Genomic DNA, 14,849 nt, shown 5'->3' with positions numbered 1-14,849 from the left:
ATCCCACCCAATTGTATGGCTGGTTAGGCAAGTATGCGAAAATATGGGGCATATTTCCGCCAAACCTAAGGATCCTGTCACGAAAGAACAACGAACCGACGCCATTTATTCTATTCCTTGCAATGACTGTGACAACGAATACATCGGACAGACCAAACGCCAGTTTGGTACACGGTTAAAGAGCACCAAAAAGCGGTTTTTCTTTGCAAAAAGGAAAATTCAGCTTTATCGGAGCATACTTGCCTAACCAACCATACAATTGGGTGGGATAATTCTAAAATTATAGCTTCAAACTATGTCCCAAAGGGGTATTTAATAATCATCTTCTGAGACTTTTTTACTCATTTACATACAGTATGGTGTCGCAAAACGCAACTTGACAAATTTCGAAAAACTGAACCGAAATTCAAATGTTTCATGCCGAACAAAGGACACTGATGTGATAAGTACTCAGCTCATACAGTGATATCCTACTCATGTTCTTCCCAGGATTGTTTTCAAATCAAACCACAAATTTATAATCATGTCCACTTGTACGGGAACCATTCAAAATTCCATTTATTAGCGAGAAGTACCATGATAACTTTTAAATTTACAATGATTCTAGTTTTACAAATACATACACACTATTCACTGATATAACAAATGATACACGCCGATATTTTGATAGTTGCGTAGTATATTCTCAACGATCACAGCTTCGAAAGAGGCAATTCAAAGATAGGTCACCGATCTTTCCCAAGAGACCTAATGGACCTTAATATACTTATGCAAGTGCAAATCAGTAGCGCTACCGGCAAACAAGGGTTTTTGAAAGTAAAGCAAAAAAAAAGTAAAACACCAGATAAGAAGTAAGCCTCGACCATGTTCAATATATAACTTTCCAAAAAAACTGTGCAATTTTCAAACAATATCGATTCAAAAGGTTCCTCAAATCGATGTTTGTGAAATTATAATTTAACTAACGGCTTTGTACACCCTTGTTTTTGCTTTCCGATCATTCGCTTTCAGTTTTTTGTTTGTTAAAGAGAAAAAGATCATCGCACCTGTTAGCCTCGTCCATTGGTTGAGTAAAAGACAAAAAACCGCCACGTTGTTGGAAGGGTGTTAAGGGAGACGTCATGCGTGGTACAAGATGCACAGCGCACCACTGAATAGTTATTTTGAACCTTGTTTCAGCAGAATGATATGTTTTTTTTTTAAGATGAGAAAGGTTGCCTGGAACGTTGACCCAAACATCACTACTTCGTTGAAAACAGAAAGTGCAAATTAATTGCTACCTAAAACGCAAAGCTGCCTGTGATCAACTATGGATGCTACACCGATACGGTTTAAGAAACAACACCGATACGGCAAGTACTAATGCTCATACATTCATTTTCTATTATGATCTTCGTGGGATCGTTATAAAAGTTTATAATTACAATTTACTGCCGAATATTTAAGCTGAAGTGTTAAGAACTGGGTTATTTTGCGAACTAACCGCATGGCTCTCCCCTTTCGGATTTTCTTTTTAGAATCGCACTTAGGTTAGGATATTTCCTAATTTTTTGTCAAAGTTGTTCAATAATTCGAAAAGAAGCGGGTAAAAAAGAGAAAATTCAGTATGAGCCTGCGTTTGCCAAAAAAGCGCGATACTCTCGGCCTATAAATTCAATTTTGTTGGCAACAGGTGAGCGGTCGGTTAAATTCCAGGTACAGTAATTGAAAAATTACCATTTGGTTACAGGATCCTAAAATCACAAAACATATTTTTATTTCAATTCCCCAAGCGACGTTTTGCAATAGAGCACAATTCAAGCAAAAAACTTATTGAAAGGAATTTCCGGTGACAAGCTGTGTTTCCTTTGAGCCGAAAGTAATATACCTTTAATTCTTCAGTAAATTTAAGTAGAATCTCACGCTAACAGGCACACAACAAAGAGAGAGTGCTTTGAAAGCACGAGAACCTGTATGTCATTACTGTCAGCGTGTGGTGCAGTGAAGCACATCAAAGATTGGAATAAAACTTGGCCCTGAAAGCAACTCGCTAATTAACTGTATTAATATTATAATGGACCACATCTGATAAGCAAAGAAGGAGAACGTGGTCAAGTACAGAAGATCGAGGCTTATGGCCAAACTTCACTGGAGAAATATTGTGAAACAACCAACTCGTCTTCTCTGAACTGCTTTGTTTCGTAGGAACTTTTCAAAAGAGAAGAAAAACCAAGCAGAACAAGTAAAACGACACGCAAAAGGTGTTCGCTTATTTCAATTAAGTTTACGCGGAAGAGGTTACCACTAAGCCTTGCTCTTTACTGAAAATATTATATATGAGCCAATATTTTAAGGCAAGGTTGTGTTGAGGTAAAACCGAGCGTTCTCATTGTTTCTTGTCTGGTCGGAAATTTGCCATACCTTCTGTCTCAACGGAAACGGTCATGAGCCGTGTATTTTGATTCTCGAAAGCTGGCAAATTCAAAACGACCTCAGGCCGAAATTCCCCTGTACAGCCCCCGCGCTCGGCTAATTAGAAGTTGTTAGCACACAATCTTAAGAACACAGGTAGAACCAGTTTACTCTCGGGTGGGACCACGGCACCTGTTACAAGCATTTTGAACCCGGCATCACTTAAATAAATAAATAAATTTGAACATCAAACAACGGGAAAGCCGTGTAGGTTAATGACAGACACAGTTCTACAACACATTGTTTTAAACAGAGCTCTTGTTTCTTATTTGCAGTGTCTGGATTTCAGCTTAAAAATCATCTATTGAATCTTATGAACTGGAGAGTTTGCAAAGCGCTGTTCTTTATTTTGCTCATTTTTATTGTACTCGAAACGTTTTCACAAAGACGACTTGAACTTACTGACTCGTTCGTCAAAAGACTGAGCACTTACAACCGTAAACGGTGTGTTGATGTTACGAGACAAATGAGAAATGGAATGTGGCGAAAACGTTCGAATCTACAGCCCACAGATGTGCTCCACAGACGAGAGCAGGACATAAGGATTAGAAAACTCAGAGGGTTGCCGGAAATATTACACAGAGAGGATAAGAAGTGCGGAAAGAATTTCCCATTAAAGGCACCAAATTTCGGCATCCCAGTTCCTTCTCTGTGTGACCCTGAAGGCACGGATCCCTGTTGTAATCATAATCTTGCGAGGTGTGGATCAGCAAAAGAAGATTGTCAGTGCACATCATGCACGGATTTTAGAAATATAGTTTCTGCGGAGCTACACGAATTCGTTCCTTCTTCTGGCTGCGAGTTTCAAAACTTCAGCAGTGCTAAAACATGTCAGTTGTTATCCGAAAGAGTCTCCAGCTTGTCGTTAATCGGTGATTCGCTGGTGCGACATTTACATAATGCGCTGATGATTTTATTCACAGACGACAAGGTATATGGTAGCCTTGTAAAAGACGTCGACGAACACCAAAGAGATTTTTGTTCAGGCGACATGCAATTCGTAGACGCAGGTAAAACGGGATGTCACGGAAAAACTGCCCACAACGCTTCCCAACTTCCTGAAGGGAAAGTTTGCCAAGGACAATCTACCTTCGAGTATTCTTTATATCAATTTTATAGCATGGAATATGCCAAGTTGGCACTGCAAAAGGTTCGGGGAAAACTTAACGCGACAAACTCAGTCATCGCTATTGGAGTAGGACTCCATATGGGTCTGAATGCTGATAAAGTGTTTAATGGCTACCTAAAACCAATCCTTCAACTTAAGCATCAAGCAGCAAGCCAATGGCCGCTTATTATATGGCTCACAACGCACGCACATGGCAGCATTAAACCAATTCCGTATATTGAATCCCAAGGTAATGATAAAATCATTCGTTACAACCAAGAAATGAGGCGGTTTCTAGAACCTTTTGAAGTTCCAGTGTTTGACACATTCAATCTAACTGTTGGGGTGCATAGCTATGATGGAACACATTACGGCTTTGGAGTAAACATGATGAAGGCACAATTATTTCTGAATTTTTTGGACGAGACCTTTCCTCACAAAAGGCGTTTGAGCGCATAACGTATTTTCCAGTGGGAGTCAAAGAAGCGTTCAAGTACTAGAGAGTATCTCTAAAGTTCTCTTGTCAGCAAGATATGGCAAGTTGCTAAGCAATGATTCGTCGAAAACTGTGGGCTCAGTCTTTATCAAACACCACAAGCCATCATCATGTGGTCCTGTGTTTAGCGGGTCAAATCCTGATCACGCCCATTCGCATTCAAACATGTCAGTGACCCAACTAACATCTCATATTGAATTTTTCATCATATAACATAACTCTATATCAGTTGAGGAAACATTGTGTAATTTGTTGCTCTTTTTAATATGGCTTTATTGTACTCGTACTTACTACAAATTCCCAATTTCCCAAGAGTTCTTACCGCGCTAAGTCATTCTGTATCTTGTATTTCATCATACAGACGAGGATACGCTTTGCGGTCTATATAGTCAATGCAGAACAAACTGTGGTTCACAAATAAAAACCAAGTTTACAGAAATTACTTTCAGTCCTTATTAATTATGTTTCAAAAATATTTCAGTGTCTTGCTCTATCTGGTAATCCCGTGTCAGGCGTCTACCTGACCAGGGCCGTCTCAGAGTCATAGCAAAATTATTCTGCTAAAAACCGCTTTTAATTTTCTACCATGATTTGCGACATTCAGTAAATCAGCTTCTATTCCGGTCGATTAAAAAGTTGTAGGCATCAACCTATTGCAATTAATTGAACAATTCAAAGCCCTGAGAGTTTCGATCATATTCTTCAAATTAAATCTCAGCATGACGCAATATAAGATTAAGTCACCTGGGTTGGTTAACTCTCTGATGTAAAATATAACTACCCTTCAAAAAGCCTCACATTTTTACCGCTGCGACATGAGCGTTTCTTAGCCCGCGCGAGAATCTGAGTAAAGCAAGCCGGCGAGAGGTTTGCTAGGGGTCTGGCACTAATTGCAAACCTCTCGCACACTCGTCACAACTCTTCCCGCGGACGATGATGTCTTGCAGCGCTAATAATCGACTATAACCAACTTGTTAGACAAGAATTTTACAAAAATAATGTTACCATACCTTAACTATCTCAAAGAAGCATTGCCGGTCCTCAGAGTCAACCAATCTAATGGAGAACACCCGGTAGACCTCATAAACCCACAATCTGATCTGCTTCCTTGGATGAGTGGCACAAACTCCGGGAAATAGAAGAATCCCCTTTAATGAGAATTTGCAAATAAGGAAAATCAAAAGACTAAATTATGATTTCCACGGTGTGTTATAGTGGACCTAAATTTCTATAGCGAGACGTAAGGAGTAAAAGGGAAGGAAACAGCAAATCGTGAAGGTATTGATATGGTTTCACGAAATATTTGCCTGTTTGAGGACTCCAAAAGGTATTGTAAAGTAAAAACGAGCAAACTGCCCAAAGCGGCAAAACGTGAGTGACCAAGTTGGGATTGGCTTTAATTTTTGCATCTGATTGGTTTTCTGGACCAATCACGAGCGAGGTAAAGCGAAACCAAAACAACCCCGGATTACTTTCAACACTACATTATAAATTGCTCTTCATGGCCTACACGGATCACGCTTCTTTAAAGGCGTTTAAGTTTATTGGAGAGAATGAAGGAAGAAAATTTATCATCATAATTATTTTACCTGTACTACCCTAGCAAAATCTCTGAGACTGAAAACATAGTGTGACTTAGATGGTGTAGGAGGGAAGCTGGTAATGGCTTGGGTGTACACCTCGTTAAAGGCGCTAATTATAATCTGATAAAGTAAAAAAATACAAGTATCATAAACATAGCTGTAAATGACGACAACTGACGCACCATCATTACTGAGTCGATTTGTTTGCCCTGTATTACCACTTACATTTGTCCAAGACCAGTAAAGGTGAGCCCCTTTTTTTTCAGCTAATTCCAAGATAAAAACAATAAAGGACAGAAAGTAACCCGTGAATGTTTATGCTTATCCATTTTTTCAAGACTGTAGCGGTAAGCGACATAGGAAATGAATGGCATTCCCCAAGTATTTTCTTAGCTTCCCTAACAGTTGCTCGGTATCCATTTAACCCTTAACACCCTAACATCAGTATCTATATTCTCCATACGCTTGTGATACATTCCTATGATGCTCACAAGGAGAACTTAGCAGTATTGTTGCGAGGAGAAATTAGATGCTGGTCGTTCTCAGGGTTTAAATGATTAAACTCCAGAGTTGAGATGGATATAACACTAATAGAACCAGAATTCCTGATTCATCATGACGCCCCCGTTTCCCACGGATATTGCTAAAAGTATGGTTGGATCAAAGGTTAGGGAAATATACACTGTACAAGTTTCTACCTAGCGATTAAACGTACAGAAGGAAGGACAAACATACTGACAGACTGGCAAATAGACAGACATGAAAATCATATAAAATCAATCAAAAGAGAGATAAAGAGAAGAACAGACAGACAGACAACCAGTCCGTACAACGAGCGAACAAATCCAATCATGCAATGTAGGACGGTGACGATCTTAGAATTGAAATGGACAGTGCGATCTACGCAATTAAACTGTGCCTCGGAGAACCTTCTTATCTGCATTTCAAAGCCATTGTTGTTAAATTGCCTCTCCACGATGACAGAAAACATATTTTTCATGGTTTCTGTGCTGAACGAGTCATTGGAGGTGATGTTGAAATGTGGAGTAATTTTATTCGTTCCCCCACCCGGAGGACCCTGTTAGACACTAGCCACTGATCAACAAGCTTTGGTACTGATGTGTCCTTCCTGTCAATGAGGGAAAGTACAGAGCAATATCGACTGATGTGTTCCTTTGACATACGTTTACACAGACATTTTTTTCCACAGTTTTTTTTTTAAGATAGGTGTGGTTGCTATGATTATTGTGATCAATTCTCTGATTGGTGGATTTGGCTAAAAGGACTAAGTATGATTGACTGCTTCCACTGTCCGATTACAGGTGTCCGACTACAACTATACAGAATAATTAGTGGATAATAAAGCAGGTAACGCACCAATCACATCTAAGGAAATTGTATTGGTTTTGTTCAACACTGATCACTCAGCCTTGTTTAGGGACCAGAAGTTTTTTTAAAGGGGGGGTTTGAGGATTTTGAGGAGATCACGTGGTTTTAAGAGCGAAAGGAGGGGAAATCAGACGTCACCAACAGAGGATAAAGCAGAGTATAAAGGGGGGGGGGGGGGGGGGCAGAAAAAAAGTGGACTGCCAGTCGCAAATGAGGGGGAATCATAAGAATATTGCAGGTCAATCTCCCCCCCCCCCCCAGTGATAAATAAGGACCGGACCCTGAATTCGTAACTTGTGATATGATTTTTATTGCCCCTATGGCAACACAGCGGCAGAATGGGTGCATTGCCTTTCCTCGAACCACTCCAAGTATACTCACTTGTCGGGAGGTATGCGCAGAATATGAATGTTTGTTCTGGCTGATTTTCCTGTTCCTGACAATGGCAGTGTTTCCGTAGAAAATAGAAGCCAACATTTTTATGTGCAAAACTTTAGGGCAGGTAAAGTGTGCTGTGGAAAATTCGGAAATATTGACAGTTACTCGGTCCTGTCACCATAAAATGATCCTACAAGGATGGCATAAATAAAAAAAAAGTTATAGAATGAAAACTCAGCCGTTATTTCAACAGCGAGTAAGCGATAGACGATGAGTACTCACCAACCTAAGGCTACCTCAGTGAGGTACTTGTTAATCACTTTGAACTGGCCAATCCGCGTACACGAAAAGCACCACTCACTCGTGTGGTATGTAACAAAATAAAAAAACTCCTTGACAGCGAGACTGAAGCGACACAAAGATAACTGAAGAAGAATTTTTGAAACGTTTTATTTATCTTGTGTCCTCCAAGTCTCGTTTTAAAGCCCATAGTAACCTATTGACTGATAGCAAGAAAATACTTTAAAAACGTTTACAGAAAGAATTGGTTTGCAATTCAAAGTCGCCAAAGGTCGGAAATAACTGTGAAGCGTTTTAAAAATTTGAAATTTCTCGCTCAGCTGCTGGGGCATACAATGATACAATACATCCAGTGATTTCTCCACCCAACTATCTAACACCCGACAAGTGGATAAAGGAGGTAAGTTTCTAATGAGACTGGTGCTGTATTGTTCAGGGCAAACTGTCAGATTGTTTAACTGATTTGTAAAGGAGGTTGCATCATCTTCAAAAAGGACCGAACACACCATGTTAATTTCTATGGTATATTTATATGTAAATGTTTGAGTTGTTATCTGACAAATAATCGACATGACAAAATTACGCGCTTCTAATTGGCTGAAAACGAGTGCAAAGTTGTAAGACGAGTGCAAATTACAAATAGCGCTTACGCTTTCATAATTTCGTCTGTCTTACCTTTCTGTGACGCTTTTCTTATGTAAATTACTAACAAGTAAGAACATAATTTAGCTTGCTATTTGATGTAATAAGCACTCGTAAATTTTTCAAACTACAAATTGCACGAGCTCGTAGGGCGAGTGGAATTTTGTTGTCTGAAATATTTGTTCGTGCTTTCTAACTCCAAATTACACTCAAAATTATGTTTTATTTATCTACCCCGTTCATCCGGGGTAGATGGCACCTTAAGGGTGGTTACTGACCGAGAAGACGGGGAAGATGAGAAGACCAGCAAACGACGTTCAGCAAAGTAAAAAAGTCAAATGAGCAAAAGGGTAAGTCAATTTGTGCTCTCTCATTTGTATTTTACCAAGTTAAGTCTAATCAAAAAGGATCGAAAATCAGCTGATTGGTCATTGGAAGCAACGAATGCTGTAGACTTGTTTGTGGTCTTTTTGCAACCAAAATTATGCCAGCTGCTTTTATGAACTTTATCGAGCCATAAAGCCGCCATGATAACCAAAAGTCAAGAAGTTTTTTTTCCAGTCCTCTTAATTTTTAGTTCGGCTAACTTAAGTTGATATTCACGCCACATGTTAAGTGTGCGGCTGCGGTAATTCACCGGAATTCAATCGGGGTATCTTATGGTCTCTATTACCTATACTAAACCAGAGAAAAGACAATGACAGCGAAATAGAGCTACAGCTTGACTGTTATTTTCATTTCCCTTCAGCAGGAAACCCACAACTTTTGAAAAATTAGCATACTAAACCGGAGGAAAGACAATGACAGCAAAATAGAATTACAGCTTGACTATTCTTATCATTTCTCTTCAGCGGGAAACCCATAACTTTTGACAAATTAGCACTGAGCAAGGCAACAGAAAGTCTACATTGAATTTCAAAGTTTCCACAATTGCCTTCCAAGGCCCACTAAAATTTTGCCACTTGCTTCAAATTTGGGTTGATCGAACGATCGAACGAATTCTAAAAGTGCCGTGGCCTTGCGGTAAATAGTGTTATAATGCTGTTGAAAATCTGAAAGTGAAAGTAAAACAGCTACTGATGCTTATCCTCGCTGGCTTGCAATGGAGCCGTTAACTTTCAACCTGTCCAAATCAACAGTGTACTTTTTACAGCACTATTCTGATCTCCAACCTTATTGTCAGAAAAGAAATTAAAACAATTCTAAGATCGATTCCAAAACTCGCCCCATTAGCGACCGCTGTCTTTCAACAACTTTATGTGCATTTCTCGTTATACGACACTTTCTCGCAAGTACCGCGAATTACGTCAACGTATCACCTGAATGGGAACTTGCCGACAAAAAGTTTTGAAGAGGCAACGTTTTGGATAAAAAAAACGGTGGATGACAGCTGAAAATCTGAGGGTTTTGCTAGGGTTTTCATGGATGCACTCTTGCTGTTTCTCCGGAAATTTCAACGAGCCGCATCTTTTTGTTTTGATGCAATTGTAACGTTTGGAATAAAGCTTATCAAAGAGTTCCAAAGCTTTACCGGCACTACACTAGGTTATTAATTGCTTGAATATTTTCCCTTTTCAATATAATTTCTCTCAACACTGTGCTTTGAATGAGATGAAACGGCGTGTGCCAACTGATAAACAGATGATGCAGAAATTCTCTTATCTTCTCATGCTTTCCTGGCTCATCTGAAATTCTTCCTTTTCCTTAGTTAAGGATATTGTGGGGGAAAAAATTGATTCTCTTCAACTTAAGTTTCAAGGTTTAAAATGATCTTTTCAAACCGAAATCTACAGAACATTTTGAATTCAGTATACATGTATGTCTTCATTAGGCCTTAAGTTGATCCATTCATCCGCGATCAACATATGCATTTTAATAGCTGCTTCAGGTACTATAATGAAAATTATAAATTTCTCGCATCATCTTTACATCAAGTGTGTTCATGTAATACTGCAAAAAAGTTTCACAACACTATTGAATTAAAATAGTTTTACTTTAACTGAAAAAAGGGAAACATTTGCTGATATGAACTGGTGGTTAGCTTGATGTAAAACATGGAATGAAATCAAAGATAAAATCATTTTGGTAGTCAAATGTAAATAACTGATATGAATAATTTATAATTATAACATAGCGCACACTTTTCCTATGAAATTCTTATTGAGCCATTATGGCCCAAATTTCTTTGTCCGCTCTCTTACTGCTCGCCATGCAAACATGGCTGGAAAACGAAAACTGGACTTGCTGGCTACAAGTGGGGAAAAGTTTAGCCTCTTTCCTGGACTGGTAAATATTGTTTGTGAATATTAAAAATTTTGTTAAGACAAGATTGTCCAATACAAGCGAAAGAGTTGCTTGGGGTTGCGCCTCGAGAAAATTTTACACTTAGAACTCTCTTGCTACCCAACTGGCTGCGTTCATCCATATCTCGATATTCGCAAGCTTAGCAGGAACCTATTGTAAAATCTCCAATTAGCAATTGGTTCATACGTCAGCATGCGTTCATCGAGATATGAAGCACTTGGGAAGTTTGGAGAGCTCGAAAGATGAGCGGTAGCCTCGAGCAATTCTAGCTTCTCGAGTGCTCTCCAAACTTCCCAAGTGCTTCATATGTAGACGAACGTACAGCTGACGCATGACCCAATTTTTTTATAACATTTTCAACCCGATGGAAATTTTTTTTTCTCGAGGGATTTGTTTGCTGACGTCAAGAGCGTGCACAATAGGAATATGAATCATGCTCGCGCAATTGAATGTGATTAGACAAATTTACTAGCTATGTTATAATGGCATCTATAGACAACTAATTTCAAAACTTGGCCAGTTAAGGAATGGTAGATAGAGAGAGTCTCTGCTGCGCCTCGGGCATCTCTTACACTACCTTCACGCTCCCAACTATCCGCGTGCATCCCGAATTGGATTGACGCACGTTAGACATCGTCCATCACTTTTATCACGTAGCGAGGCATTTTTCACCCTGAAAAATTGCCTTTCCTGTAGTGATCAATTTACCTATTCCCTCCCGTACAGTTGCATACTAAAAATAGAACGACTCCCTTTTTAAATACAATTATTTTTATGCGCTGAGATTTGCGAGTGAAAAAATTACTTTATCAAAATACCACTCATAAGCCGTCCAGCTCAAAATACTTGGCTCAGAAGTCAAGGAAGAAATTTCTTCTAAGTTTATTCATTTTAAAATAATGCAGCCTTTAAAAAGTCTGGGATTTTACGAGTCATTTTTAAGGGTTCGCCGAAGAGACCACGACGTGCACATTCTGAGTCGTGCATTTGCTGAAAATGGAGTCGAAATTACACGACATTGGCCTCAAATGCTGGTTTCCTACGACTTTAGTAGACTTAGCAGCACTATGGGTCGATTTCTTAACCGAAACTAATGCCTTGGACCCTTGGATACGGCTGGAAAGGACTTCGCTGCAGTGCAGAAGCTGATGGTTGAAGGACGTGAATTGTAATGAGCCGGAAATCGCCATGATATGGCGGTTACGGACTTCAGCATTCGACCAGAGGGTGATTGCTGTGGTACAGACCGAGTGGTTGGTGTAAACTCTTGACAGCTAAGCTGCTTGACTAATTTCTTTCATCATGTTGTCAATATCATTGATGCCGTGCGCCTTGCTGTCGTACGACACGGGATCGGAAGGCGCCCAGTTTCGGCTGGGTTACTGGAAAAATGCAGAACTTTTAGGGTTGAGTTTGGAAAGATAGAGCTTCACAGCTTTATTGCCATCGTTTGGACTGTCCATTTCATACATTTGTGTATATTTTCCGTGCTTCTGGTATCTTTCAGGCCACCGGAATGATTTTTAGACACTTCATCATACGCCATGGTCACGTAATTTCTCCCGCTCCCATCGACTTCCAGTTTGTGGCTGGATTTATGCAGCTCTCGTTGCCTTTCACGGCCTCGTCTGCAGAAGTAAAAAACAATATGAAACCAGACATTTGCTAGGAGGGAAAGAGGATTGTTGTGAGAGAGCGCATCTGTTGATTTTAGCTTCTCCAGTTCTTCATCTTCCAGCGTAGGCTTGTGCTGGCTGTTTTCTTTGCCGAGCTTCTTCGGTTCATCAAGTAAAGCGTTAAGTATCTTATTTGATCTGGTAGATCTCGGATCTGTTGACATCTTTAGACTTTTGGAGAACTTTGGCTAATTTAGGTATCTTTCGATGCCGTGACGGAAACTAAGACGGGTCTTTTTCTCATATGTGTCGCCATCTTTTTTCCTGGCCTCTGCATAAAATCTCGGATATTTGCATCGAGTTGACCGATCATCATGTTTTCCAGCTCCGTTTGGATGTTTTTCTCTTTGCACCATGCAATAAATTACAAGAAAATAGGGCAATAAATCGATTTATTGTCAAAACAAAACTTGTATTTGTGACAGAATTTGTATCAGTTAAGACAAAATTGGATTGCAAAATCCTATTGTTTCTGTTGATTGTTTATCTTGTCAGGTTGCAACATTTCATATGTTTATTTTTAACCATGCAAGAAAAAGATATCAATTTAAATTTAAAACTCGCCCTTGGACGTAGAAACACACCCGTGAGCATTTTTCTTGGTCTTGTTTGATTGTTTAGCCTCAAGCTAAATTTTCGAAGAGGTTGTTTTCATTGGTAGCACTTTCGTTTTGTTGATCTTTAGACGCTTCCGATGTTTCTGCTACCATTTCAGACACGTTTCCTAAATCTTCAAAGTTAACGAGAAACGCTTAGTCAAATTTTGGCTTATTACTGGCCGTTACGGTGACAAAATTTAAGTTTTACTGGAAAAAAGTTGTCCATTTATCCCAGATCAACATGAGTATGTTAACAGTTGCTTCGTGTAGTTTAGTGAAAATTATAAATTTCTCGCATCATCTTTACATCAAGTGTGTTCCTGTGTTACTGCAAACAACATTCACAGTACAACTCGATTTAAATAGCTTTAATTTAACTGAACAAAGGAAAACAGTTGCTGATATGAACAGGTGATTAGTTCGATGCAAAACATGGAAATAAATCAAAGATAAAATCGTTTTGGTATTGACTGACTGTGAATATATGAAAATCATGTATGCGAACTGCGGCTAAAGACATGACTTCGTTGTAATAAGCACTACTTGAGCGGTAGTGAAAATAAGGCCTGAAAAAAAAATTCAGGTCTGTACGGAATTTGAACCCATGACGTCTGCAATATTCATATATTGGTTTTCAAAGGTAAATAAAAGATATGATTAATCTATAATCATAACATAGCGCAAGCTTCGTGATCCAAACCTCTCTGTACGTCTTCGTTGCCGTTCGCCATTAGAGCCATGGCTGAAAAATAAAATTGGGCTCACTGGTTACAAGTAAGGTCTCTTCTTTGGAGTGGTAACTATTAATAGTAAATGTTAATTTATATTAAAACTTTTTGTTTAAGACACGTTTGTTCAATACGAGCGTTTAAGTTGCTCGGAGCTGAACCTCAAGTATCTCTTACCTGAAATTGAGTAGTGGAGAAACTTGAAATTTTTCTCTTTGGGAAAATTAAACAGATTTTTTCTAAAATCAATGATATTTTAAAATGGTTTCATCTATAACTTTATGTTGTGATTGAATTGTAAATACGTGTTCAATTTCATGCGCGATGTTATGAGCATAATGACTGACTGCGGGACTCCGTCTGTAATGAGAAATGTTGTGAACCTTCAAAATTGCATGTATGAAAACTTTCAATGTTTTTCCTTCGAGCAAACCACCACCTTTTTTCCATAGGAGAGTAGGAAGTTAAGGAGGAATTTTTTATTTAATTGTACCTAAATTGTAAATATCAGTTCAGTAGATGCAGTTTTGTGAACAAAGTGACTGTGGGACTTCGTCTATAATGAGACAAAGTTGTGAACCTTTGAAATTGCATGTAAATAAATCTCAATTTTTTCCCTTCGAGAAAACCACCAGCCTTTTTTCATAGAACGGTGAAAACTGAGGTGTGAAATTTTTTTTAGTTGAGTATTTATTTGAAAGAATATTTTGAGTTAATGAGACGGCTTTCTGAAAAGTGGTATTAGCTCATTTACATCTATATGTAAGATTGGAACACATCTTTCAATTGTTTAACTTGTTGAAGACGAGATGGGTGTTTACGTTATACATCTACGGAAACTGGGAATTACTGGAAACTCGCTCGCACTTAAAAATTATTTAAAAAAAAAGAGCGATTATATGTTTCTCTGTTTTCGTAAAAAGTGATTCTCTTTATGGTTATGTCAGAGGGAGGTTACTCGAGTATTCTGAGAAAAATAGGTTCTAATTCTTTGCAGAAGAGCGAGAAAAATCTGTAGAGGAATTGCTTTTTATTTGCCGTTTGAAAATTATACATAAAATATATATTGGTTTACTTACATACTGAAACCAAAATAAGTCGCGACATCTTACTGGGGCTCCTAGGACTGTATTCAAGTCTCTCTATTTTAGGCACAAATCATATCAAATTGTACACTACTTAAAACGAATTTAAA

The 14,849-nt window shown here is 38.7% G+C and overlaps 1 protein-coding gene and 1 pseudogene across 1 annotated transcript; one reads left to right on the top strand and one right to left on the bottom strand.

Annotated features, from left to right (window-relative positions):
- Positions 1-2,167: 2,167 nt before the first annotated feature.
- LOC131797189 (uncharacterized) lies at positions 2,168-4,448 on the top strand. The gene is made up of 2 exons (XM_059114818.2): positions 2,168-2,240; positions 2,727-4,448. The coding sequence occupies exon 2, from the start codon at positions 2,765-2,767 to the stop codon at positions 4,016-4,018; it is 1,254 nt and encodes a 417-aa protein (XP_058970801.1). The 5' UTR covers positions 2,168-2,240; positions 2,727-2,764; the 3' UTR covers positions 4,019-4,448.
- A 7,582-nt stretch (positions 4,449-12,030) lies between these two features.
- On the bottom strand, positions 12,031-12,683 carry LOC131797204 (uncharacterized; annotated as a pseudogene).
- Positions 12,684-14,849: the final 2,166 nt, after the last annotated feature.

Source organism: Pocillopora verrucosa, chromosome 14, assembly GCF_036669915.1.
Source record: "Pocillopora verrucosa isolate sample1 chromosome 14, ASM3666991v2, whole genome shotgun sequence".
In the NCBI taxonomy this organism is placed as follows: domain Eukaryota; kingdom Metazoa; phylum Cnidaria; class Anthozoa; order Scleractinia; family Pocilloporidae; genus Pocillopora; species Pocillopora verrucosa.
Note: the sequence above shows the minus strand (reverse complement) of the source record. Positions and strands in the feature narration are given on the sequence as shown.